Source organism: Hyla sarda, chromosome 3 (assembly GCF_029499605.1).
Source record: "Hyla sarda isolate aHylSar1 chromosome 3, aHylSar1.hap1, whole genome shotgun sequence".
Taxonomy (NCBI): Eukaryota; Metazoa; Chordata; class Amphibia; order Anura; family Hylidae; genus Hyla; species Hyla sarda.
In genome coordinates, this window is record NC_079191.1 from 193,229,567 (window position 1) to 193,254,673 (window position 25,107).

Consider the following 25,107-nt stretch of genomic DNA (forward strand, 5'->3'; position numbering starts at 1 on the left):
TTTTTTTAAATGGGAAAAGGGGAATGATTCAAACTTTTATTAGGGGAGGGGTTAAATGATTTTTTTTTTTTTTGCAATGTTGTAGCCCCCATATATAGTCAAATCGTGGATGATGGAATACAATCACCAGGTGTGCAGACCACAGCCGGAGGAAGGAGGAGAAATGTCCCAGTCAACCCATGTCCACAAGAGAGAAACCCCACACGTTCCGTCACCGATGTGACTTCCTCAGGGGTGTTAAAGGATTAATGTTGGACATCAGCCCGATCGGTGATGTCCTGCATTAGCCGTAGGTCCTGGTTGCTTATAGAAACCGGAACCCGCCGGGTAGGTTGCAGGCCCACCAGCTGAGTGTGTCATACCTCGGGAGCCGCAAATGGACGTTAATGAAAGTCAATTTGCGACAAGGGGTTATCAATTAAGCTAAAGGCTATGGACGCCATTGAATGCGACTTGTTATCACTGAAATGTACTTATTATGGGGCAAAAACATTTTTCCTGTAAATCTAATATATATATATATATATATATATATATATATATATATATATATAACTCAATGGGGGAGATTTATCAAAACCTGTGCAGAGGTAAAGTTGCTGAGTTGCCCACAGTAACCAGATCATTAAAAATGAAAGAAGTGATCTGATTGTTTGCTATGGGCAACTGGTCAACGTTACCTCTGCACAGGTTTTGATAAATCTCCCCCACAGTGTGTATGTATAGTTATATATAGGATAGTTAATTTAACCTAACCTACATCCATTTACGAATGTCAGGGTAATTGCTTAATGTCCCATGCAAGTCGATGGGAAATGTATGTTCCAGCATAACGCTTGGACAGCTGGAGATATGTTGATAATACTTGGTACACATATTACTTATATGTCAAATAAAAATATAGGATAGTTAAATGAACCCTTACCTACCTACCCCCTTACATAAGGGATGGGGGATTTTTATGCTAGTATTTGGGATTTCCGGTACCACACGCCACAAGCTACGCTCTGCATCTCCTGGTGAAAGCATCAGTCTGGCCTGCCAAGCCACAAGCCAAACCCTTTTATTTTCTACCCTTATTGTTCATCGGCCTGGCTTGCTCACCACTACCACAAAGCCACGCCTCGTATTTTCGACTTACAATATCTTCATCACCCCTCAGCCCCACCTGAGGACGGGATATGGGGACGCAATATGAGGTCGGGATATTGAGTTGGGATAGGAGGACAAAAGCTTTCTTCTTTGTTGCAGTTCTTCCCCCACAAGGATTAGGTAGGAAAAACTGGGTACTCAGCTAGTCTTTATTAAAAATGTAATTTTTCTCTCTTGCAGCCTGCCTGTTATCAAAGACATTACTAGCTGCTGAGTCTTCTTCCGAGTGTTTACCTTACCGTTTACTTAGGCAGAGTGCCATACATCGTGTGGTTGTGCTTCATGCTCCAACTCACAACAGCTTAGTCTCATTGAAGTAAATTAAACTATACCGCAGGATCAGGCAAAGCCCCAATTGTACCTATGTATTACGTATGCCAGGATGCATAAAGTGTGTGTGTGTGTGTGTGTGTGTGTGTTTCACTTCCCCCTCTATTTTTTTTTTTAACCATTTTTAGGTAGTACTACTACTCCCAGCATGGAACAGACTGTTCCATGATGGGAGTAGTAGTACCTGTACTAATAGACATATCGCCCCGGGTGTCACTCCTGACACCGATGCAATCGTCCATAATATAGTAGAGATGTAGAGTGGCTCTATACAGCGCTCGCACCTCTGCTCTGTACTCTGGGCCGGCCAGTGATGTGAATAGAAATTCACATCACTCATTCAGATTTTCCACCCAGAGTGGGGATTGGCCGGATGGTTGCAGCCAATCACAGCTCTCAGAGGAAAATATGAATGAGTGATGTTCTATTCATATCACTGGCCGGCCGGTGTATAGTGCAGAGATGCGGAGTGCAGGCGAAAGCTGCTCCGCATCTTTGCATTAGATAGGATGATCGCATTGGGTGTCAGTAGCGACACCTGCTGTGATCTGTCCTTAACTGCAGGTACTACTATTCCCAACATGGAGCACATTCTGCTCCATGCTGGGAGCTGTAGTACCTGCATTAATAGACAGACCGCAGCAAGTGTCACTTCTGACACCTGTTGCAATCTGTCTATTAATGCAGGTACTACAGCTCCCAGCATGGAGCAGAATGTGCTCCATGTTGGGAATAGTAGTACCTGCAGTTAAGGACAGATCACAGCGGATGTAACTCCTGACACCCGCTGTGATCCTCCTGTTTATGTATAGATGCGGGCAGCCAGCTGCTATTCTATGGTCCCCTGCACTGACTTATATATACACATATTCATATTTCCCACATAGAGTTGTGATTGGCTGGAACCATCTGGCCGATCACAGCTCTCTGCAGGAAATATGAACAGGTTTATATATACGGCAGTGCAAGGGACCAGAGAAGAGCGTCCGCCGCATCTATACATTATACAGGAGGATCGCAACGGACTCAGGGCGATCTGTCAATTAGTACAGGTACTACTACTCCCTTCATGGAACAGTGTGCTGGGAGTAGTAGTACTACCTAAAAAAATTTAAAAATAAAGAATAAAAAGTGGGAAAAAAAAAACCACACACTACATTTTTATTATTGTCGGCTACATTTTTAGTTCTCTGCCCGCACACATAAATTGATCCATGTTTAAAAATTTCATTATAAAAGATAAATTTCGTTAAATACAATTTTTTCCCCCCCAAAAAAAACAAGTGGAATTCCGGCCTAACAAAAAAAAAAAAATAAACCCTTAATTCTTAAAGGGGTATTCCAGGCAAAAACTTATATATATATATATATATATATCTCAACTGGCTCCAGAAAGTTAAACAGATTTGTAAATTACTTAATTAAAAAATCTTAATCCTTTAATTACTTATGAGCTTCTGAAGTTAAGGTTGTTCTTTTCTGTCTAAGTCCTCTTTGATGACACCTGTCTCGGGAAACGCCCAGTTTAGAAGCAAATCCCCATAGCAAACCTCTTCTAAACTGGGCGTTTCCCGAGACAGGTGTCATCAGAGAGGACTTAGTCAGAAAAGAACAACCTTAACTTCAGAAGCTCATAAGTACTGAAAGGATTAAGATTTTTTTAATAGAAGTAATTTACAAATCTGTTTACCTTTCTGGAGCCAGTTGATATATATAAAAAAGTTTTTGCCTGGAATACCCCTATAATCCTTGACTGTAAAGTGCAGCTCAACTTTTTGACAAACATAGTCAGTGCACAAGAGTTGGTGTTTGCACCTTGGATCCAGCATTTATGTTCTGAAAAACAATGTACTATTCCCTGGTGTACATTTCCCATTCGGACGCTGCAGAGCCTGGGCTGTCATCTTTCTCATACAGCTTTGTTTGCAAATGATGGGGTGGGAGAGCTATGACAAAGGCTATTCGGTTTAGAAATGTTACATATTTTAACAACTTACAAAGTATAGGTTTTTCTAACTAACAAAATAGTTTTTATGGCCATCCCCTGAAAAGGCAGCCTAAACACAACAGGACTTGTGGTCATTCCACATAAACAAATAAATGAAATAGCTCAGAGTACCCTGATCACACACAGATATACAGTTTCTTGATATGCCCTTCTGTTTCCCAGATATAAGAGCTTATAATGTGTCTGTCAGTTTAGGAAGTGATCAGAGTTGAGAGAGTGAATATCAGGTGATAGGGAGGAGTATACAGTCAGGGGATGTGTATTACATGTACATGTCCCTCAATGTACATCATTCACACCCGACTGTATAATAACCTGACATGTACTCCCTTAACCCATAGACAACATTGGGCGTAAATGTACATCCTTGTCTTCTGGGACTTAACACATCAGAGCATAAAGGTACACCTGGAGAGATGAGCTCACTTCAGTGGAGATCAGTCTACTGCCGTCATTAGCCCTTTAAACACTGTGACCAATGACGATCCCGGGGGGTCCGACCACTGGGACCCCTGCGATCTCCTGCTCAACGCCCTGGCTCTCCCCATGCATTGAGGGGGCACTGCTCTGTGCACGGTGCTGTGTTGACCACTGAACGAAGCAGTGGTCAGCACGCCCCCCTTCATGCATCTCTATGGGAGAGACAGAGATATAGCGTTCGGGTATCTCCAGCTCTACCATAGAGGTGCATGGAGGGGGCATCTCAGCCACAGCTTCGTGCCATTGTCGACACACTGCATTCATGCAAAGAGTGGGAGATCGTAGGGAGTCCCAGTGGCCGGACCCAGCACGATCTGACACTTGTCCTCTATCCTGTAGATAGGAGCTAAGTTTTGTTATATTGGATTACTCCTTAAAATCCAATGAAAACTACAGATGAGAACATTTAAAATGAGCCATATACAGCCCTGTATACAGAAAAAGAAAAGTTATAGAGGTCAGAAGAGGAAAATTTTAAGCATACTGATTTTGTTAAAAGCATTCTTTTTTTTTTTTTTTTTTTTTTTTAAGTAGCACAATAATAGAAAAACTACCATGAGGAATACTGTGTAAAAACATTTTTTTTTTTCATTTTGGTCACGCAAAAAACAAGCCCTTATACAGACCTGTATGGAAAAATAAAAGACAAATTGTGAAAATAAAAGTGACTGGTTCTCTAGGACTAAATTGTTAAGTGATTGATGGGAAAAGAAAATTGTGGGCTAGTAGAATGTTTAAATGTAAATGTAATGTAGGTCTGTGAATGAACTGCTTATCTATGATGGCAATGTATGTAAAAGTATGAACTAGACAGTGACTGAACTGATCCCCCCAATGAGATCCAATATGCAATGCGTAATGAGTGTATAGACTAACGAAGAGAGTTAATTATAATATATAAGATATGGTATATGAAATCTTATGTCAGTGTACTCCAATAGAATGCAATTGACTATTCACCCTGATAGGATCAAATAATTAAATGAGTCAATTAATTAATCGATCTTGATATGCTCAACTGCATACTATTAGAGTACACTGACATAAGATTTCATATGCCATATTTCATATATTACTCCACCATACATTATTATTATTAACTTTTTATTATTCTATACACTCAATATCTATCTATATCTATCTGCTGATCCAGTTACAGCAATTAGTTGTATACAGGGCAAAACTGCTGATAAAGAAGCATTAGTCTGAACAATAACTATGTCAAATTCTAAAAACATTGCACAACCCAATATGAAGCTATGAATACAGTAAACTATAGTAAATTTAGAAATCTAATATTCACAAGCCCAGAAGCGGGTGATGACTGTAATGGCGGTCTGGACTATCTTACTGGATTACAAAGAGTCTTCCAATGCATATGAAGCAGCCATCTGAAATGTTCTTTTAGAAAGCAGTGAACGGCTCAGTCATGGATGATTCTTGGGACGTTTCACTTCATGAAGAAAATATTTTTGTTGGAAACATATGTTCAGGGCGTTAACACAGAAGACTGCACTCTTTCCAATCTGCTGCATACAGCAGAAATCTGAACGAGTGCCTGAGAATAAATAAGAGATGTCTACAAATACAGGAATCTCTTCCCATTGTTGTGTCTACAGATAAACCGAGAGATCGTACTCACCAGACTGCACTCCCAGCACACAGGCTTGCCTACAGAGACACCCGGGCAGATCAATGCTCCCTAGGTGGCAGATCTGCAGGATAGGGCGGCCCAATAGTTGCCATGGTAAGGTCAGTATACGCAGGCTAAACAGAAACTACACTAGGGCAGACATTTGGCCAAAACCTTTCCTTTTAGACATCACTTGGCAGAGGTGTGAGGTCAGCAGGAAATAAGTGACGCCTTCAGATTGTGCTCCCCTGGACACCATTTAGGTGTTGGGTCAATATTAAGCATCTGTCACTATCCCTCTGAGACATGAAGGAAAAGACACAGGGCCGTACTGGTAGTATTATTCAGCTTGGTCACAAAATAGTGCACCAACATATACTGTAGCGCATCTGCACCAGGCTCATTGATTTCAGAAATCCCAGCAACCTCTCAGTCTGAAACATTGCTGGGATTTTTGACACAATGATAAATTCAGTTTTTTTTTTATTGGAGTGATGTGCCACTGTACTTTTATCTGGACGGACTTTGATCAAGTCTGGGATGCTGGCACCATCTACATAACAGATGGGCTGGGCGGTATGGCCAAATATGTGTATCGCGATATTTATGTAACTTATGGCGGTTCCACGGTATATAATGGTATTCCCTCCCCCGCACCCCAAAATTAATTATTAGCCCAGCGCTGCGCTGTCCCCATCGGGGTACTACTCACGTCACCCGCAAGCGCTGCTCTCCTTGTCCTCCTGTCTGTTGCGGCCACCGGCACTGACACTCTATAGCTGTATCCCTATGCCCAGGCTGCAAAAGGTAAACAAAATAAACTTTAACGCATGTTCCTACGTTGGCCTTACGCTCTTCCTGAGGTTGTGAATGTCGGACAGCCGTCAGCCTATCACCAGCCGCAGCGATGTTCCGCCTCGGCCGGTGATAGTCTGAGCCCACTGTCATGTAAGAAGCCGGCTGACAGCTGTCCGACATTCCAGTCTCCGGGAAGCAGGTCCGGACCGACGGGGAAGGTGAGTTAAAGTTGATTTTGTTTACCTTTTGCAGCCCGGACATAGGGATACAGTAAAGAGCAGTGGTCTTCAATCTGCGGACCTCCAGATGTTGCAAAACTACAACTTCCAGCATGCCCGGATGCTGGAAGTTGTAGTTTTGCAACATCTGGAGGTGGAAGACCACTGTTATAGAGTGTCAGCGCCGGCGGCCGCAACAAACAGGAGGACGAGGAGGGCAGCGCTTGCGGGTGACATATGTGAGTAGTACTCCGATGGGGACAGCGCTGGGCTAATAATTAATTGGGGGGGGGGGCAGAACAGCGGGTCACATATGATTAGTTCCCCGATGTGGGGAAAGCGTGGTGCGGCTGATAATTCATTCATTCCCGAGGGGGAGGGGCCAAACCGGTATTGTGTTATGGGTTACAATTCATATCGTGCAGCACAAAAATGTCGGTATTCGGTATGAACTGGTATACCGCCCAGCCCAAGCCAGTAATACATCATATTGGGTTTAGTGCTTGTAAACCAGCTGTCAGTTTGAACTAATGAACACAACATCATTGTTGAAGGCTGGCGACAGAGACCAGAGAGGCCCCACCAAGGCATCCTAAGTATTCTGTTTATTTCCATACCTAAAAATCCAGACACAAGCTTTTCATTATGGATTTACACTTTCCCCATTAAAGTCAAAGGGAAAATTGGGTAAGAAATTGTTTGCTGTTTCCATAGCAGAAATTGACATGCCCCAATATTTACCAATCTACATCGCAGGGCAATTTCCACTTGGCTGGATGCCATGATGCTGGAAATCCCCTTCAAAATACGAACTCACATGACAGATTTGTGGAAGAAATTTCTGTCTTTCCCATGGAACATGGTTCCCCCCCCCAATAATCTTCAGAAAGGGGTCCCATCAATCCCTGCCGCATAAAAGCAGTGGGTGAGCATGTGATCCATGCACTGTCTATGGGACCGCCAGAGATACACAAGCACTGTACACTGGTATCTCCAGTGCTCCGATAGATAATGCATGGAGCACGTTTTTATTTGAGTATTTAGGTTGTACATGTCAAAAGCATCAAAATTACACCCTGGATACCTGAAGTGCAAAATACACAAAAAAAAACCTAGCAGTAAAAGGGGTACTCCGGTGGAAAACTCAACCGGAGCAAGAACGTTAAATATATTTGTAAATTACTTCTATTAAAAATTATTAATCTTTCCAGTACTTATTAGTGGCTGTATACTATAGGAGGAAATTCTTTTCTTTTTGGATTTCCATTTTAGGAACTGTCCAGAGCAGCATATGTTTGCTATGGGGATTTTCTACTGCTCTGGACAGTTCCTGACATGGACATAGGTGTCAGCAGAGAGCACTGTGGTTGTGACAGAAAAGAAATCCAAAAAGAAAAAAATTTCCTCTGTAGTATACAAATCTGTTTAACTTTCTGGCATCAGTTGGTTTAAAAAAAAAAGTTTTCCACTGGAGTACCCCTTTAAAGAAAACCTGTCACTGGTTTGATGCTGACAGAGCTACAGGCAGCATGAAACACCAACAGGCTCCTATCTGTGGTTTCTTCTGAATGGCCATGTCAGGGGAATGACAGATGGAATATCAGCTGGGAATGGAGCTAGTACCCTGTTTGAGAAATACTGGCTTGGAAGCTTTACCAAAGCAGAAGGGCATCTCTCTCTATTATGCCCATAGACCCACAACTGTAGCTACCTGGCACAACACACATGCTCTGCTCAGGTGCCAGGGGCACTACAGTACAGTCCTCTATATAGGAGCCCAATAGTAGCGGAGTTGCCCTTCTGCTTTGGTAAAGCTTCCAGACCAGTATTTCCTACACAGGGTGCCTCCAGGCATGCTGGGAGTTGTAGTTGTGCAGCAGCTATAGACCCCCTCGCTGGAAAACACTGCAGTAGGTTGTTATTTATTCTCATATTATGCTTTGTAGCATACAGATGCCCACTATTCCTCCTAAATATGCAGTGCCCAGTGCTCCACTGCCCACATGATCGAGCAGACGGGTCCATCCTCTACAGCAGCACCACGTACAGTGTCCCAACTAGGTTGTCTCTAACTGGTGAAAAACTACAACTCCCAGAATGCCGAAGGGTGTCTGGGCATGCTGGGAGTTGTATTCCTGCAGCAGCTGGAAGCACTGTACTGCAGGTCTGGAAGCTTTATCAAAGCAGAATTATCTATTAAGCCCATAGAACGGTGGGTACTTGACAATGAACACGTGATCTACTCAGGCGCCAGGGGCACTACAGTACAGTCCTCTATATAGGAGCCCAATAGTAGCGGAGTTGCCCTTCTGCTTTGGTAAAGCTTCCAGACCAGTTTGGAAGTAGCCCGCCTGGAAAACACTGTTCTAGGCAATATCGAGGGCGTTCTATCAAAAGCTGAACAGTTGCCCATAGCAACCAATCAGATCGCCTCTTTCATTTTTGAAAGGGCCTCTGAAAAATGAAAGAAGCAATCTGATTGGTTGCTAGGGGCAGCTCAGTAATTTTTTTTTCCTCTGGACAGGTTTTCAAGTCTCCCCCATCCTGTAGAGAGGGGACTGTATATACATGGTGACACTTTCCTCTCACTATGATAAAACCACACAAGAGAGGGTACAAGAGGTCACTGCTTTCCCCAGTAGAGGATAATGGTGACAAGACCCTGAGCCCAGTGAGGTCTATGCCAGCTCCCAGTATGGTGGCACTCTGGTTGTCACCAGGCACAGGTGATATAACCATAGCAATGACCCAGTGGTCCCCGACCTGTGGCTGTCTGCATGTTGGTATCTAGACAGCACACATAAGAGTACCGTATAGTGGTCTTCCCAACCAGTGTGCCTTCAGCTATTGCTAAACTACAACTCCCAGCATGCCCGGACAGCCTTCGGCTGTCCGGGCATGCTGGGAGTTGTAGTTTTGCAATAGCTGAAGGCACACTGGTTAGGAAACACTGCTGTATACACTCATAGTGAGCTGGCAGGATGACTAGGACTATTCAGAGAGTGCTCCCAATGTAGGAGACCATCCACACCCGCCAGGCCAGAGGCGCTGACAGCTCCCACTATCACACCGATCCTACGGGGAAACATACACGTACAAAACCGCGCCCATAACCGGCTCCTACCCTGCTCCCGGCAGCCAGCTCCCGGTGTCTCCCTGCCACGCTCTGCGCCGCTCGGTTGCCAGGCGCCCGGGGAACGCGGGGAGGGATGAGCAGGGAAACACAGATCACAAGGCCAGAGTAGCCGAGCCGCAGAGCCAATCGATTTTTTTTCTTCTCTCTCTCTACACGCATAATGCCTGGAAGGGCGGAGCTATAGGTTGCTTGGTAACCAGTGAATGGAAACAGTTTCCAACGAAGCTGCCGATTGCTTGGCGCTCAAACCTGGCGCTTATCTGACGTCACTAGCTCCGCCCCGCGACCCCCTGACAGCAGGAAGCGTTCTGATTGGACGTCTGGTGACGGTGCGTTGGGATGACGTGATCGATCAGCTCGGCAATCGCCGCTAGTTCCCTTATTAGGCTAGTGAAGCCGCACTGATCGGCAGCGATGTCGGCGGCGGAGGAGGACACGGAGCTGCGGGATCTGCTGATCCACACGCTGGAGAATAACGGCGTCCTGAACAAGATCAAAGCGGAGCTGCGGGCCTCCGTGTTCCTGGCGCTGGAGGAGCAGGAGCGGGCGGAGAACAAGCCTTCCCTCATCAATGAGAGTCTGCGGCAGCTCCTGGCCACCCGGGATGGCCGCCTGCTGTCCGGCCTGCTCACTGACTTCCTGCAGCACTTCCACCTGGACTTCACCCTGGCCGTGCTGCAGCCTGAAGCCTGCCTGCCCAGCGCCCCTGAGGACCGGACTGCCATCACCCGAGAACTGGGGCTGCCGGAGGCGGGGAAGAAGGGTCCGCTGCTCCTGCAGCTGCTCAGGTGTTTCCGGCAGAGAGACTCGGTGCGACCCCCGACCCAGGAGCTGCCCCCGGAGTACACGGCAGAGGCGCGGGCCCAGTTCAGGCTGCGGAGCCGGGCAGGGAGCGGGGAGGTGGGGGAGCTGGAGCTGCGGGCGATCATGGCAGAGCTGTGCCCTCACTTCCCGGGGAACATGTTAGAACGGTACATCACAGATGAGCTGGCGGGCAGGGAGCCGGGAATAGACGAGCAGAGCTTCCTGGCCATGTACCGGCGGCTCTACCTCCACTGCCGGAGTGTGGTGTCCCGGGAGCCCCCCGAGGACAGCACCCCCAGAGAGGCCCCCCAGCCGGACGAGTCCAAGCTGGATGAGGACGACTTAGAGGGGGACTCCTTCTTCGATGACCCCATCCCCAAGCCGGAGAAGACATACGGCTGGAAGGAGGAGGTGGGCAGAGCCCATCCTGGGTGTAGTCTGTCCCAGAGCCCCCCATCTGGGTCACCGAGGGTCACTGATCAGGACAGGGAGTTGAGGTCCACCTCTGAGAAAATGGGGGCTGGCAATGACGACGACTACATGGATGACTTCCAAAGCAGCAGCCAGCGCTCCGAGAAGAGTGAAGCAAGTATCGGCGAGGACCTGGAGGGGGAGCTGTCTGTGGAGGACCTGACGGCCAGCGAACCCCGGCTGGAGGAGCTCACCCTGGACAACTCGCTGTCCCATCTAAGCGATGTGGCTGACTACCTGGAGGAGGTGTCCTGAGGAATGGGATGGACATGTCCGCTCTATCATGGTGGACACTGCATATTCAGGAGGAATAGTGGATGTCTTACAGCTAATAAGCCTAACGTGGGAAGAAATAATGACCTACTGCTGTGTTCCCCAACCGGGGTATCTCCAGCTGTTACAAAACTACATCTCCTTTCATATCCAGACAGCCAAAGGTTATCTGGGCATGCTGGGAGATGTAGTTTTTCAACAGCTGGAGGTACCCCAGTTGGGAAACGCTGGCGTACTAGGACACTGCAGGTGCTGCTGCTTGATATATTCTCAGATCACTAGGAATCTCCAGATGATATGGATCAGATATATTTTTGTTATATAGACTGGTATTATAATAAAATATTTTATTAATTGTCCTTTTTATGAGAGCATTTAGTATTAGGGCTTGTTCACATTGCTGCTAGGCTCTGTCCTGTCCAACACCAGTGGATCCTATTCACTTGTATAAAGGCCATTGGTTGTCCAGTATTAGAGGAGCTGAGCGGAGAAAATAGTTGGACGTGATGCAGTAATTTTTATTTTTTTTTCCTTTGTTTAACTAGCCCAAGTAAAATCATGTGGGTTTGATTCCTTATTTGTAGGAATCCTGGTTATAAATAACATGGTCACCTCTGAGCTTCAGAAATAGAAGCCAAGCTCCGGTTGCTATGGACAACCAGGGACAGTTGTGATAATTAAGGTCTAGCGTTCTTTTTCTTTTGTAGTGGATTCTTCCTTTTGAGAAATCCTCGGTGTGGCTAAGAGAGAGTGAAGACTGGCAGGTAACGAGGATGCTCCAACAGAAGTGAGAAGCGTCAGTGTTGTCGCCTGCTTAGTCAACTATAAAAACTACAAACCAAATTTCCACTTAGGGACACAGGGCGTGGGAATTCTGGTCCCTGCCGCTCACCGGGCAGGGACCGGACCGGGATGCCTACTGAAATCAAACACCCCCCCCCCCAATCGCTGGTCAATTCAGACTGGAGATACCGGGTCATACTGGTCTCCTGTGACCTGGAAAATAAGGGATAGGAGTGAGGTGGCAGGGGTCCCTTCCCTCCTATCCCTGCCATTGGTCGGTCAAAAGAGACCAACCAATAGCAGATCAGGGACAGGGGGGTTAAAGTTCGTTTCCACCTGACTGGCGCCGGAGGTCACTTACCGGTGGCGATGACATGCAGCTCCCTGGTGCAGCAATCCTATGGAAGACGGTGAGTTGTTGCCTAGCAACATCTGGATGGCTACAGTTTGGAGACCACTATACAGTGGTCTCTAAACTGTAGCCCTCCAGATGTTGCAACACTACAACTCCCAGCATGCCCAGATAGCTGTTTGGATTTGTAAAATTTAGAAGGGTACAGTTTGGAGATCACTGTGCAGTGGTTTCTAAACTGTGGCCCTCATAATCTTTCATAACTACAACTCCCAGCATGCATGAACAGCAAATGTCTTGCCATGCTGGGAGTTGTAATTGTGTACCTTCCGCTATTACATAAATACATCTCCCAGCATGTTCTTGGGCGAACATTACATGCTGGGAGCTGTAGTTTTGCAACAGCTGGAGGGACACTGGTTGGAAAACTTTCAGTTAGGTTGTTAACTGACTCAGTATTTTCCAACCAGTGTAACAGAACCTAACTGAAGGTTTTCCAACCAGTGTGCCACCAGCTGTTGCAAAAGTACAGCTTACAGCATGCATGGTCTGTCAGTACATGCTGGGAGTTGTAGTTTTGCAACAGCTGGAGGTTTGTCCCCCATGTGAATGTACAGGGTACATTCACATGGGCGGGTTTACAGTGAGTTTCCTGCTTCAAGTTTAAGCTGTGGCTAATTTTCCACGCAGTGCAAACTCCTAGCGGGAAACTCACCGTAAACCCCCGCCCGTGTGAATGTACCCTAAAAACACTACACTAACACATAATAAAGGGTAAAACACTACATATAATACCCCCTTACACTGTCTCTCTCTCTCTCCCCCCCCCCAAATAAAAATGAAAAACGTATCGTACAGCAGTGTTTTCAAAACGGAGCCTCCAGCTTTTGCAACAACTCCCAGCATTTCCAGACTGACTGTCCAGGCATGCGGGGAGTTTAGCAACAGCTGGAGGTGCCCTGTTTGTGAATCACTGGCCTAGAATACACCTATGTCCAGCCCTATGCAAATTCCTAATTTAGTCCTCAAATGCGCATGGCGCTCTCTCAATTCAGAGCCCTGTCGTGTTTCAAGGAAACAGTTTAGGGCCACATTTTGGGTATTTCCGTACTTGGGAGCAATTGCGTTACAAATTTTGGGGGGCTTTTTTCCCCTTATAGAAAGGAAAAGTTTGGGTTTACACCAGCCTGTTAGTGTAAAAAATTTTACACTAACATTCTGATGTTGCCACATACTTTTCATTTTCACAAGACATAAAAAGAAAAAAAGATCCCCAAAATTTGTAACGCAATTTCTCCTGAGTACGGAAATACCCCATATGTGCTCGTAAAATTCTCTGCGGGCGCACAACAAGGCTCAGGAGTGAGAGCGCACCATGTACATTTGAGGCCTAAATTGGTGATTTGCACAGGGGTGGCTGATTTTACAGCAGTTCTGACATAAACGCAAAAAAATAAATACCCTCATGTGACCCCATTTTGGAAACTACAACCCTCACGGATTGTAACAAGTGAGCCTTAACACTCGCTGTGAATTCCTTATCAGGTGTTTGAAGAATTTTTATTAAAGTTGGATGGGAAAATAAAAAAAAAACTAATTATGTAACTAAATTTAACTAAAATGCTGGTGTTACCCTACATTTTTCACTTTCACAAGGGAAAATAGGAAAAAAAAAGCCCCCCAAAATTTGTAACCCCATTTCTTCTGAGTAAGAACATACCCCATATGTGGATGTTAAGTGCTCTGCGGCGAACTACAATGCTCAGAAGAGAAGGAGCGCCATTGGGCTTTTGGAGAGAAAATGTGTTCGGAATTGAAGGCCATGGGGGACATTTACTAATCTAGTCTATTCTGGGTATGCTTATAGACCAGCGTATGTGGTAGTCTCCTGTCTATTGTGCTCCTAATTTATCAAAGGTCTCACAGCCCTTAATAAATTCTGTGCTCAGACTTCAGTGTCTACAGCTTAAACTGCATTTAGACCTGCTCCAACATGGTCTGACATTTCAGCGTATTTTGGGCAGATGCGACTTGTCGCACAAAAGTCGCACTTGATAAATTCAGCACCAATGCATTTTCCAATGCTTTTCCGTCTAAAATAGACTTGCATGCATCATGTTCTAAAAATCCTCTACAGCAAAAGTCGCAGAAAAGTCGCACATATTTAGACCGACATTTTGTGCGACAAATTTAGACAGGAAAAACCAGTCTAAATCCTTTGATAAATCTCCCCCCATGTGTGTTTACAAAGCTCCCATAGTGCCAGAATGCACCCACCCCCCACATGTGACCCCATTTTGGAAACTAACCCCTCACGTAATGTAATAAGGGGTGCAGTGAGCATTTACGCCCCACAGGTGTCTGACAGATTTTTGGAACAGTGGTCTGTGAAAATGAAGAATGTAATTTTTCATTTGCACAGCCCACTGTGAGATCTGTTAAACGCCAGTGGGGTGTAAATGCTCACTGCACCCCTTATTGAATTCTGTTGGGGGTGTAGTTTCCAAAATGGGGTCACATGTGGGTGGGTCCACTGTTCTGTCAGCATGGGGAGCTTTGTAAACGCACATGGCCCCAAACTTCCATTCCAAACAAATTCTCTCTCCAAAAGCTCAATGGCGCGCCTCCTCTTCTGAGCATTGTAGCTCGCCCGCAGAGCACTTTACATCCACATATGGGGTCCATACTCAGAAGAAATGGGGTTACAAATTTTGGGGGGCAGTTACCCCTTGTAAAAGTGTAAAATTTGGGGAAAAAACAGCATTTAATGAAAAAAATTATTTTATTTACACGTCTGACTTTAACGAAAAGTCGTCAAACACCTGTGGGGTATTAAGGCTCACTGTACCCCTTGTTATGTTCCTTGAGGGGTGTAGTTTCCAAAATAGTGTGCCATGTGGGGTGTTTTTTGCTGTTATGGCACATTAATGGCTTCCCAAATGCGACATGCCCCCCAAAAACCATTTCAGCAAAATTCTCTCTCCAAAAACCAAATGTGACTCCTCTTCTGAACATTGTAGTGCGCCAACAGAGCACATGACGTCCACATATGGGGTATTTCCATGCTCAGAAGAAATGGGCTTACAAATTTTGTGAGGCATTTTCTGCTATTACCTTTTGTAAAAAATGTAAATTTGGGGGGAAAAACTGCATTTTAGTGAAATTCGTGAAAGTCAGATGTGTAACTTTCATTTAAACATCCGACTTTACCGAAAAGTCGTCAAACACCCGTGGGGTGTTAAATGGGCACTGTCAGATACAAAAACTTTTGATATGTTGTAAAGCGTGCAAAAACAATAGGTTTTGCAATTGCTTTCATTAGAAAATTTTCAGTATTTCATACTGAAAAAGCCAGTCAAACAACTGTGCCCCCCCCCCGGGCCTGCTTAGACACATACTAGTCCTGCTGTGTCCATGCATCATCACCTATGTCATGGACACACTTCCTTGATTGACAGCTGTGAGCGCAAGGCTCACAGCTGGTGGAAAAATCCTCCCACTGTCAGCTTGTGACCCGCTACTGTCAGTGAGGACAAGCTGGGAGTTGTAGTTTTGCTAATGCTAGGGGAGATGTGAGCAGACAGCATTACAAATTTTGGGGGGCTTTTTCTCCTTTTACCCCTTGTAAAATTTCAAAAACTGGGTCTACAAGAACATGCGAGTGTAAAAAATGAAGATTTTGAATTTTCTCCTTTACTTTACTGCTATTCCTGTGAAACACCTAAAGGGTTAACACACTTTCTGAATGTCATTTTGAATACTTTGAGGGGTGCAGTTTTTATAATGGGGTAATTTATGGGGTATTTCTAATATGAAGGCACCTCAAATCCACTTCAAAACTGAACTGGTCCCTGAAAAATTCTGATTTTGAAAATCTTGTGAAAAATTGGACAATTGCTGCTATACTTTGAAGCCCTCTGGTGTCTTCCAAAAGTAAAAACATGTCAACTTTATGATGCAAACATAAAGTAGACATATTGTATATGTGAATCAATATATAATATAATATATAATTATATATAATTTATTTGGGATGTCTATTTTCCTTACAAGCAGAGAGCTTTGAAATTAGAAATGCAAAATTAAAAAAAAATTCATGGAATTTTTCACCAAGAAATGATCAACCAAAATTTCCCAATATGTTAAAGTGCAATATGTCACGAAAAAACTGTCTCGGAATCAAATTCCTAAGTAAAAGCATCCCAGGGTTATTACTGCTTTACCCCTTAAGGACAAGGTCATTTTACACCTAAAGGACCAGAGCATTTTTTGCACATCTGACCACTGTCACTTTAAACATTAATAACTCTGGAATCATTCTGATTCCGAGATTGTTTTTTCGTGACATATTCTACTTTAACTTAGTGGTAAAATTTTATGGTAACTTGCATCCTTTCTTGGTGAAAAATCCCAAAATTTGATGAAAAAAATGAAAATTTAGCATTTTTCTAACTTTGAAGCTCTCTGCTTGTAAGGAAAATGGATATTCAAAATACATTTTTTTTGGTTCACATATACAATATGTCTACTTTATGTTTGCATCATAAAATTTATGAGTTTTTACTTTTGAAAGACACCAGAGGGCTTCAAAGTTCAGCAGCAATTTTCCAATTTTTCACAAAATTTTCAAGCTCACTATTTTTCAGTGACCAGTTCAGTTTTGAAGTGGATTTGAAGGATCTTCATATTAGAAATACCCCATAAAAGACCCCATTATAAAAACTGCACCCCCCAAAGTATTCAAAATTACATTCAGTAAGTATTTTAACCCTTTAAGTGTTTCACAGGAATAGCAGCAAAGTGAAGCTGAAAATTCAAAATCTTCATTTTTTACACTCGCATGTTCTTGTAGACCCAATTTTAAAATTTTTGCAAGGGGTAAAAAGGAGAAAATGTTTACTTGTATTTGAAACCCAAAATTTGAAGCCCAATTTCTCCCGATTCAGAAAACACCCCATATGGGGGTGAAAATTGCTCTGCTGGCGCACTACAGGTCTCAGAAGAGAAGGAGTCACATTTGGCTTTTTTTTACTTGTATTTGAAGCCCAATTTCTCTCGAGTAAGCACATACCTCATATGTCTATGTTAATTGTTCGGCGGGCGCAGTAGAGGGCTCAGAAGGGAAGGAGCGACAAATGGTTTTTGGGGGGCATGTCACCTTTAGGAAGCCCCTATGGTGCCAGAACAGCAAAAAAAAAAAACACATGGCATACCGTTTTGGAAACTAGACCCCTCGGGGAACGTAACAAGGGGTAATGTGAACCTTTATACCCCACAGGTGATTCACGACTTTTGCATGTGTAAAAAAAGTTTTTTTTTTTTTACCTAAAATGCTTGGTTTCCCAAAAATGTTACATTTTTAAAAAGGGTGATAGCAGAAAATACCCACCAAAATTTGTAACACAATTTCTCCCGAGTACGGCGATACCCCATATGTGACCCTAAACTGTTGCCTTGAAATACGACAGGGCTCCAAAGTGAGAGCGCCATGCGCATTTGAGGTATTCTACGCCAGTGATTCCCAAACAGGGGGCCTCCAGCTGTTGTAAAACTCCCAGCATGCCTGGACAGTCAGCGGCTGTCTGGTAATACTGGGAGTAGTTGTTTTGCAACAGCTGGAGGCTCCGTTTTGGAAACAGTGGCGTGCCAGACGTTTTTCATTTTTATTGGGGAGGGGGGCTGTGTAGAGGTATGTGTATATGTAGTGTTTTTTACTTTTTATTTTATTTTGTGTTAGTGTAGTGTAATGTAGTGTTTTTAGGGTAGAGTCGCACGGGCGGGGGTTCACAGTAGTTTCTCGCTGGCAGTTTGAGCTGCGGCAGAAAATTTGCCGCAGCTCAAACTTGCAGTCGGATTCTTACTGTAAACCTCCGCCCATGTGAGTGTACCCTGTGCATTCACATTGGGGGGGGGGGGGGGGGGAGAAACATCCAGCTGTTGCAAAACTACAACTCCCAGCATGTACGGTCTATCAGTGCATGCTGGGAGTTGTAGTTTTGCAACAGCTAGAGGCACGCTGGTTGTGAAACACCAAGTTTGGTAACAAACTCAGTGTTTTGCAACCAGTGTGCCTTCAGCTGTTGCAAAAGCTACAACCCCCAGCATGTACGGACAGCGGAAGGGCATGCTGGGACTTGTAGTTATGCAACAGCTGGAGGCATACTTCTTTGGCTGGGGATTGTAGTTATGCAACAGCTGGAGACACACTGGTTTGCTACTTAACTCAGTGTTTCACAACCAGTGTGCCTTCAGCTGTTGCAAAACTACAACTCTCAGCAGTCACCGACAGCCAACGGGCATGCTGGGAGTTGTAGTTATGCAACCAGCAGATGCACCACTACAACTCCCAGCATGCACTTTAGCTGATTGTGCAAGCTGGGAGTTGTAGTTATACAACAGCTGAAGGTACACTTTTCCATAGAAAAAATGTGCCTCCAGCTGTTGCAAAACTATAAGTCCCAGCATGCCCATAAGGGAATGCTGGGACTTGTGATGGTCTGCCTCCTGCTGTTGCATAACTACAGCTCCCAGCATGCCCTTTTTGCATGCTGGGAGCTGTTGCTAAGCAACAGCAGGAGGCTGTCCCTCAGCTCCAACTCCTGATCCACGCTGCAGGTCAGTCCCTCGCCGCCGCCGCTCCTGGGGCCCCGATCCCAACATTGACGCCGGGGATTGGGGTCCTTACCTCCCGGGGTCTTCTTCCCGCACCCGCTCACGTCCTCCGGAAGAGGGGCGGAGCGGGTTGCAGGAGTGACACCCGCAGCAGGTGCCTCACCCCTGCTGGCTATGGCTGTTCGGGGCCTTCAGAGACGTAATTCCGGGAGACCCGATTGACCCGGAATCCGCTGCAGATCGCTGGGCTGAATTGTTCAGCAATCTGCGGCCATCGCCAACATGGGGGGTCATCATGACAACCCTGGGCGATATGCCGCGATGCCAGCTGAACGATTTCAGCAGGCTTCGGGCACCGGCTCCCCTCCGGCTAGCGGCGGGGGGCCGGGAATGGACAGGACGTACTCCTACGTTCTCGGTCCTTAAGGACTCGGAAACGGGGGCATAGGAGTACGTCCATTGTCCTTAAGGGGTTTTTCTGTTTTTGCACGTTCGTTTTTTCCTCCTTACCTTTAAAAAATTATAATTCTTTCAATTTTGTACCTAAAAATCCATATGATGGCTTATTTTTTATGCCACCAATTCTACTTTGTAAATACATCAGTCATTTTACCCCAAAATTAACGGTGAAACGGAAAAAAAATAATTGTGCGACAAAATTGGAGAAAAAGCGCCATTTTGCAAATTTTGGGGACTTCCATTTATACGCAGTACATTTTTGTGTAAAAATTACACCTTATCTTTATTCTGTAGGTCCATGCGGTTAAAATGATACCCTACTTATATAGGTTTGAGTTTGTTGTACTTTAGAATAAAATCATAACTACATGCACGAAAATTAATACGTTTAAAATTGTCATCGTCTGACCCCTATAACTTTTTTATTTTTCTGTGTACCGGGTGGTATGAGAGCGATTTTTTTGCGCTTTGTATTGATGGGACTTTTTGATAGCCTTTTATTTATTTTTTCATGATATCAAAAGCAACCAAAAATACGCTATTTTGGACTTAGGAATTTTTTTGCGCGTACGCCATTGACTGTGCGGTTTAATTTACAATATGGGGGATTTTTATCAATGCATTTAGTAGTTTTTTTATTAATTTTTTTTTTTTTTTTTGCTTAAAATTGTTTTTGCATGTTCAGTGCCCTAAGCAAAAAAAAAAAAAAAATAAAATCTTGCTTACCAAAGCAAAAAGTGAATTTTGACTTGCAGTGGTCAGAGATTTACCAAGTGCGAAATTCGCTAAAAAGTTGCATTGCATGAAAAAACCTACTAAATTTACTCCAGCTCAGACATGGAGCAGAAAAAGCCACTACCAAAGCAAAAAAGATTTAAAAAAATTTGCTTACGTGAAAGAAATTTATCAAGAGGCTGAAACCAGTTGATAAATAAGTCACACAAATAAGTCACACATAAGCCCAAAAAATTGTAAGAAAAAAAGAACTAAATATAAGGCATACATAAGCAAACATTGATAAATGTCCCCCTATGTTTTTATAATTCGGACATTTCCGCATGCGGCGATACCACATATGTTTATTTTTATTTACAATTTTTATTTTTATTTTTACATGAGAAAAGGGGGTGATTCAAACTTTTATTGGGGAAGGGGTTAAATGATCTTTCTTAACTTTTTTTTCCACTTTTTTTTGCAATGTTATAGCTCCCATAGGGGGCTATAACACTGCACACACTGATCTTTTACACTGATCATTGTTATCCCATAGGATAACATTGATTGATGATTCTGCCGCTTGACTGCTCCTGCCTGGATCCCAGGCAGGAGCAGTCATTCGGCGATCGGACACACAGGAGGCAGGTAGGGACCCTGCTTGTGTGTTCCAGCTGTTCGGGATGCCGTGGCCCCGCGTTATAGAACGGATGTGCAAAAAATGCTCGGGTCCTTAAGGTGAAAATGGGCTGGTTCCTTAAGGGGTTAAAGTGTAACTGTCATTCCTGAAAACTTCTGACATTTCATAGAGACTTGGCAAGACGATGAGAACTGATCGCTAGAATGTGTGGGAAGAAGCATGCAGCTTAGTTCTGTTTCTCCCAGCTGTCTCCTTGCAGGGAGACTCCATGCTCAGCTGTGTGCTTTTCCTCACTCCTAACAGCCGGTGGAAGCCTTTGCACCCAGACCTTCACTGATGGAGCGTTTTTGTGACATTTTGAACATGTCTTTTTGAGTTTCTATAGAGAAACCATTGGGGAAAATACCATACCCAGAGCCTGATGTCTTTGTTGCCCATACAGCTTCTTAGAGGTCAGCTTTAATTTAACCCCTTAAGGACCACGGGTTTTTCTGTCTTTGAACTTTCATTTTTTCCTCATCACCTTCTAAAAATCATAACGCTTTAAATTTTGCACCTACAGACTCATATGAGGGCTTGTTTTTTGTGCCACCAATTGTACTTTGGAATGACATCAATAATTTCACCACAAAATTTACGGAAAACCCAGAAAAAAAATATTTGTGGGGAAAAATTGGAAAAAAAAACCCCATTTTGTAAATTTTGGGGGCTTCCGATTCTTCGTAGTGTATTTTCGGTAAAAATGACACCAAATATTTATTCTGTAGGTCCATACGGTTACAATGAGGCCCAATTTATATAGGTATTCCTTTATTTTACTACTTTAAAAAAACATAGCTGCATACACCAAAATTAGTATGTTTAAAATCATCTTCTGACCCCTATAACATTTCTTTTTATTTTTCTATATATAGGGCGGTATGAGGGATCATTTTTTGCATCTTGATCAGAAGTTTTTATCGGTACCATGATTGTTTTGATCAGACTTTTTGATCACCTTTTATGCAAATTTTTTTTTTTAAGGTATACAAATTGAGCAGAAATATGCAATTTTGTACTATGGAATTTTTTTACGTGTACGCTATTGACCGAGCGGTTTAATTAACATTATATTTTTATAGGAAAAGAGAAGAAAGTGGAGGTACTCAATCTATAAAAATGTCCGAGAACTCTGCCAAGGTGATATCCTCATGTACACCCACAAGAAAGATGAAAAGAAAAAGATAGCAAAATGGCAGGTTCTCAGGGACTATTGAGCATGTATAGCCGTGAATTAGAGGGGGATGTAAAGTGAATGGGTGATAATGTTAGCTGTGTATATAGGTGTTGTGGAGAAGAGAGGCTAAATAGTTGGGGTTAATAATTAATCATAAGCTAATGTCCAAGGTGCAATACAAATGTATTATTCTAAATACAAGATTAAATACAATAACAGAGGGGATTGCAATCCCCTCCCCTTTAAAAGAAAACAAGTGCAATAAAATGAAATTACAAATAAGTAGTAGTGAATAGTTCAACATGCATGCTGGATAAGAAGTATAATAGATGTACTGTGACTGACCGTCAATTAGCGCAGCTCACAGTCTTCCCAGCACTGGTCTGATGTTAAGCCGATGCACGCTCGTAAGCGCTGCAGTCCCACAAATGTCGGCCCACTAGGTAAGTTGGTATGGTGCTTAACTCTTGATGTATAAAGCTACTAACTGGCAACTCAATACACAGTTCCAAGTTTATGAAAACAGTTAGTATCGTATCCACAGAAAGTTAGTATCATGCCTGTAGAGGCAGTTAGTATCGCGTCCACAAAGACAATAAATATTGCATACAGGCTCTGACAGCTCTGCTCCTTCCTCAGTGATCTGATCACTGACGAAGGACCAAGAGGGTCCGAAACGCGTTTGCTCCAGCCAACCTACATACAAAGTACATAATTGGACCATCATTGCACTTTATCAGCACTTCGGCTCCAAAACCCAAAAGGTATTGTGCCATCAAGTAATGCCATCACCATCATCAGAGCGTGCGCTCCCACGAGGACCTACGGCTTATGCAGCATCCTGAGAACCAGCATCTTCAACTTGGGTGACCTGTCTGACAACTGGCTCCAGAAAGATTAACAGATTTGTAAATTACTTCTATTAAAAAATCTTAATCCTTTCAGTACTTATGGAGGAGAAGTTTGCAAAAAAAAAAAAACCTTTGGAGATGCAGCTTCTTTGAAAATGAAGGAGATGGACTGGATATAATAATGTAAAAGGTTCGCAGTGGAACCACTTTTATTAAATCAATAAAATAAAAAGTGGGGATGACGCGTTTCGGGAGGTGCACTCCCTTTCTCAGATCAGGATCATCCCCATTTTTTATTTTATTGATTTAATAAAAGTGGGTCCACTGCGAACCTTTTAAATTATATATCCAGTCCATCTCCTTCATTTTCAAAGAAGCCGCAGCGCCATCTCCAAAGTTTTTTTTCCGCAAACTTCACCTCTATTGCAACAGGACAGCAGTGCAGCTGTTCCCTGCAACCAAGAAGGCAAGCAGCGACTCCACGCACATTGAGTACCCCATTATCACTGGGGTGACAGGCTTTTATATATCCTACTCAAGGTGAGCAGCCATCTATATGGTCTCCTCTGTCAACCATTGAATTCACTACTCTTGTTACCAAGGGTAATGCGCTAGGTGTCAGTACCGGTCTCCTCTTTTTTCTCTTTCAGTACTTATGAGCTGCTGAAGTTGAGTTGTTCTTTTCTGTCTAAGTGCTTTCTGATGACACGTGTCTTGGGAACTGTCCAGAGTAGAAGCAAATCCCCATAGCAAACCTCTTCTACTCTGTGCAGTTCCAGAGACAAGCAGAGATGTCAGCAGAGAGCACTGTTGTCAGACAGAAAAAAACAACTCAACTTCAGCTGCTGATAATTATTGGCAGGATTAATATTTTTTTATAGAAGTAATTTACAAATCTGTTTAACTTTCTGGAGCCAGTTGATATAAATATTTTTTTCCTGGAATACCCCTTTAAGCACTATACCAACTTACCTAGTGGGCCGACATTTGTGGGACTGCAGCGCTTGCGAGCGTTCATCGGCTTAACATCAGACCAGTGATGGGAAGACCGTGAGCTGCGCTAATTGACCGTCAGTCACAGTACATCTATTATACTTCTTATCCAGCATGCATGTTGAACTATTCACTACTACTTATTTGTAATTTAATTTTTTGCACTTATTTTCTTTTAAAGTGGAGGGGATTGCAAGGATCCTGCATCCCCTCTGTTATTGTATTTAATCTTGTATTTGGAATAATAAATTTGTATTGTACATTGGACATTAGCTTATGATCAATTATTAACCCCAACTATTTAGCCTCTCTTCTCCACAACACCTATATACACAGCTAACATTATCACCCATTCACTTTACATCCCACTCTAATTCACGGCTATACATAATCAATAGTCCTTGAGAACCTGCCATTTGCTATACTATATTTTTATAGTTCGGACATTTACGCATGCGGCGATACCACATATGTTTTTATTTTCATGTTTTTTTTAAGCCCTTAACCCCTTAAGGACCAAGGACGTACCGGTATGTCCTTGGTCCTGCTCTCCTGATATAACGCGGGGTTACACAGTAACCCCGCGTCATATCACGGCGGCCCCGGCGTCATAGTGAAGCCGGGACCCGCTTCTAATAGCGCGCAGCGCCGATCGCGGCGCCGCGCGCTATTAACCCTTTAGCCGCGCGCTCAGAGCTAAAAGTGAAAGTTGCCGGCTAGCTCAGTCGGGCTGTTCGGGATAGCGGCGGCTAATCGCGGCATCCCGAACAGCTGACAGGACAGCGGGAGGGCCCCTACCTGCCTCCTCGCTATCCGATTGCCGAATGACTGCTCAGTGCCTGAGATCCAGGCATGAGCAGTCATGCGGCAGAATCGTTGATCACTGGTTTCTTATGAGAAACCAGTGATCAACATAGGAGATCAGTGTGTGTAGTGTTATAGGTCCCTATGGGACCTATAACACTGCAAAAAAAAAGTGAATAAAGATCATTTAACTCCTCCCCTATTAAAAGTTTGAATCACCCCTCTTTTCCAATAAAAAAAAAAACACAGTGTAAATAAAAATAAACATATATGGTATCACCACGTGCGGAAATGTCCGAATTATAAAAATATATCATTAATTAAACCGCTCGGTCAATGGCGTGCGCGCAAAAAAATTCCAAAGTCCAAAATAGTGCATT

General features: G+C 43.8%; 2 protein-coding genes across 3 annotated transcripts in view; one reads left to right on the top strand and one right to left on the bottom strand.

Moving 5' to 3' along the window:
• The window catches only part of RAB23 (RAB23, member RAS oncogene family), a 40,308-nt gene extending 30,357 nt beyond the window's left edge, over positions 1 to 9,951 (bottom strand). Inside the window, exon 1 of one of the 2 annotated variants that reach the window (XM_056565789.1) lies at positions 9,711 to 9,951. In XM_056565789.1, coding sequence (XP_056421764.1) covers positions 9,711 to 9,730 — 20 coding nt within the window. In that variant the 5' untranslated portion in view covers positions 9,731 to 9,951. The remainder of the gene's footprint in view (positions 1 to 9,710) is intronic. The other variant, XM_056565790.1, reaches the window with a different exon arrangement.
• A 78-nt stretch (positions 9,952 to 10,029) lies between these two features.
• On the top strand, positions 10,030 to 11,662 carry CEP43 (centrosomal protein 43). Its single transcript, XM_056565788.1, has one exon. The coding sequence runs from the start codon at positions 10,170 to 10,172 to the stop codon at positions 11,283 to 11,285; it is 1,116 nt and encodes a 371-aa protein (XP_056421763.1). The 5' UTR covers positions 10,030 to 10,169; the 3' UTR covers positions 11,286 to 11,662.
• Positions 11,663 to 25,107: the final 13,445 nt, after the last annotated feature.

Bases quoted from the DNA above. Each gene is read 5' to 3' on its own strand.
- CEP43 (XM_056565788.1), top strand. From the start codon at position 10,170: ATGTCGGCGGCGGAGGAGGACACGGAGCTGCGGGATCTGCTGATCCAC.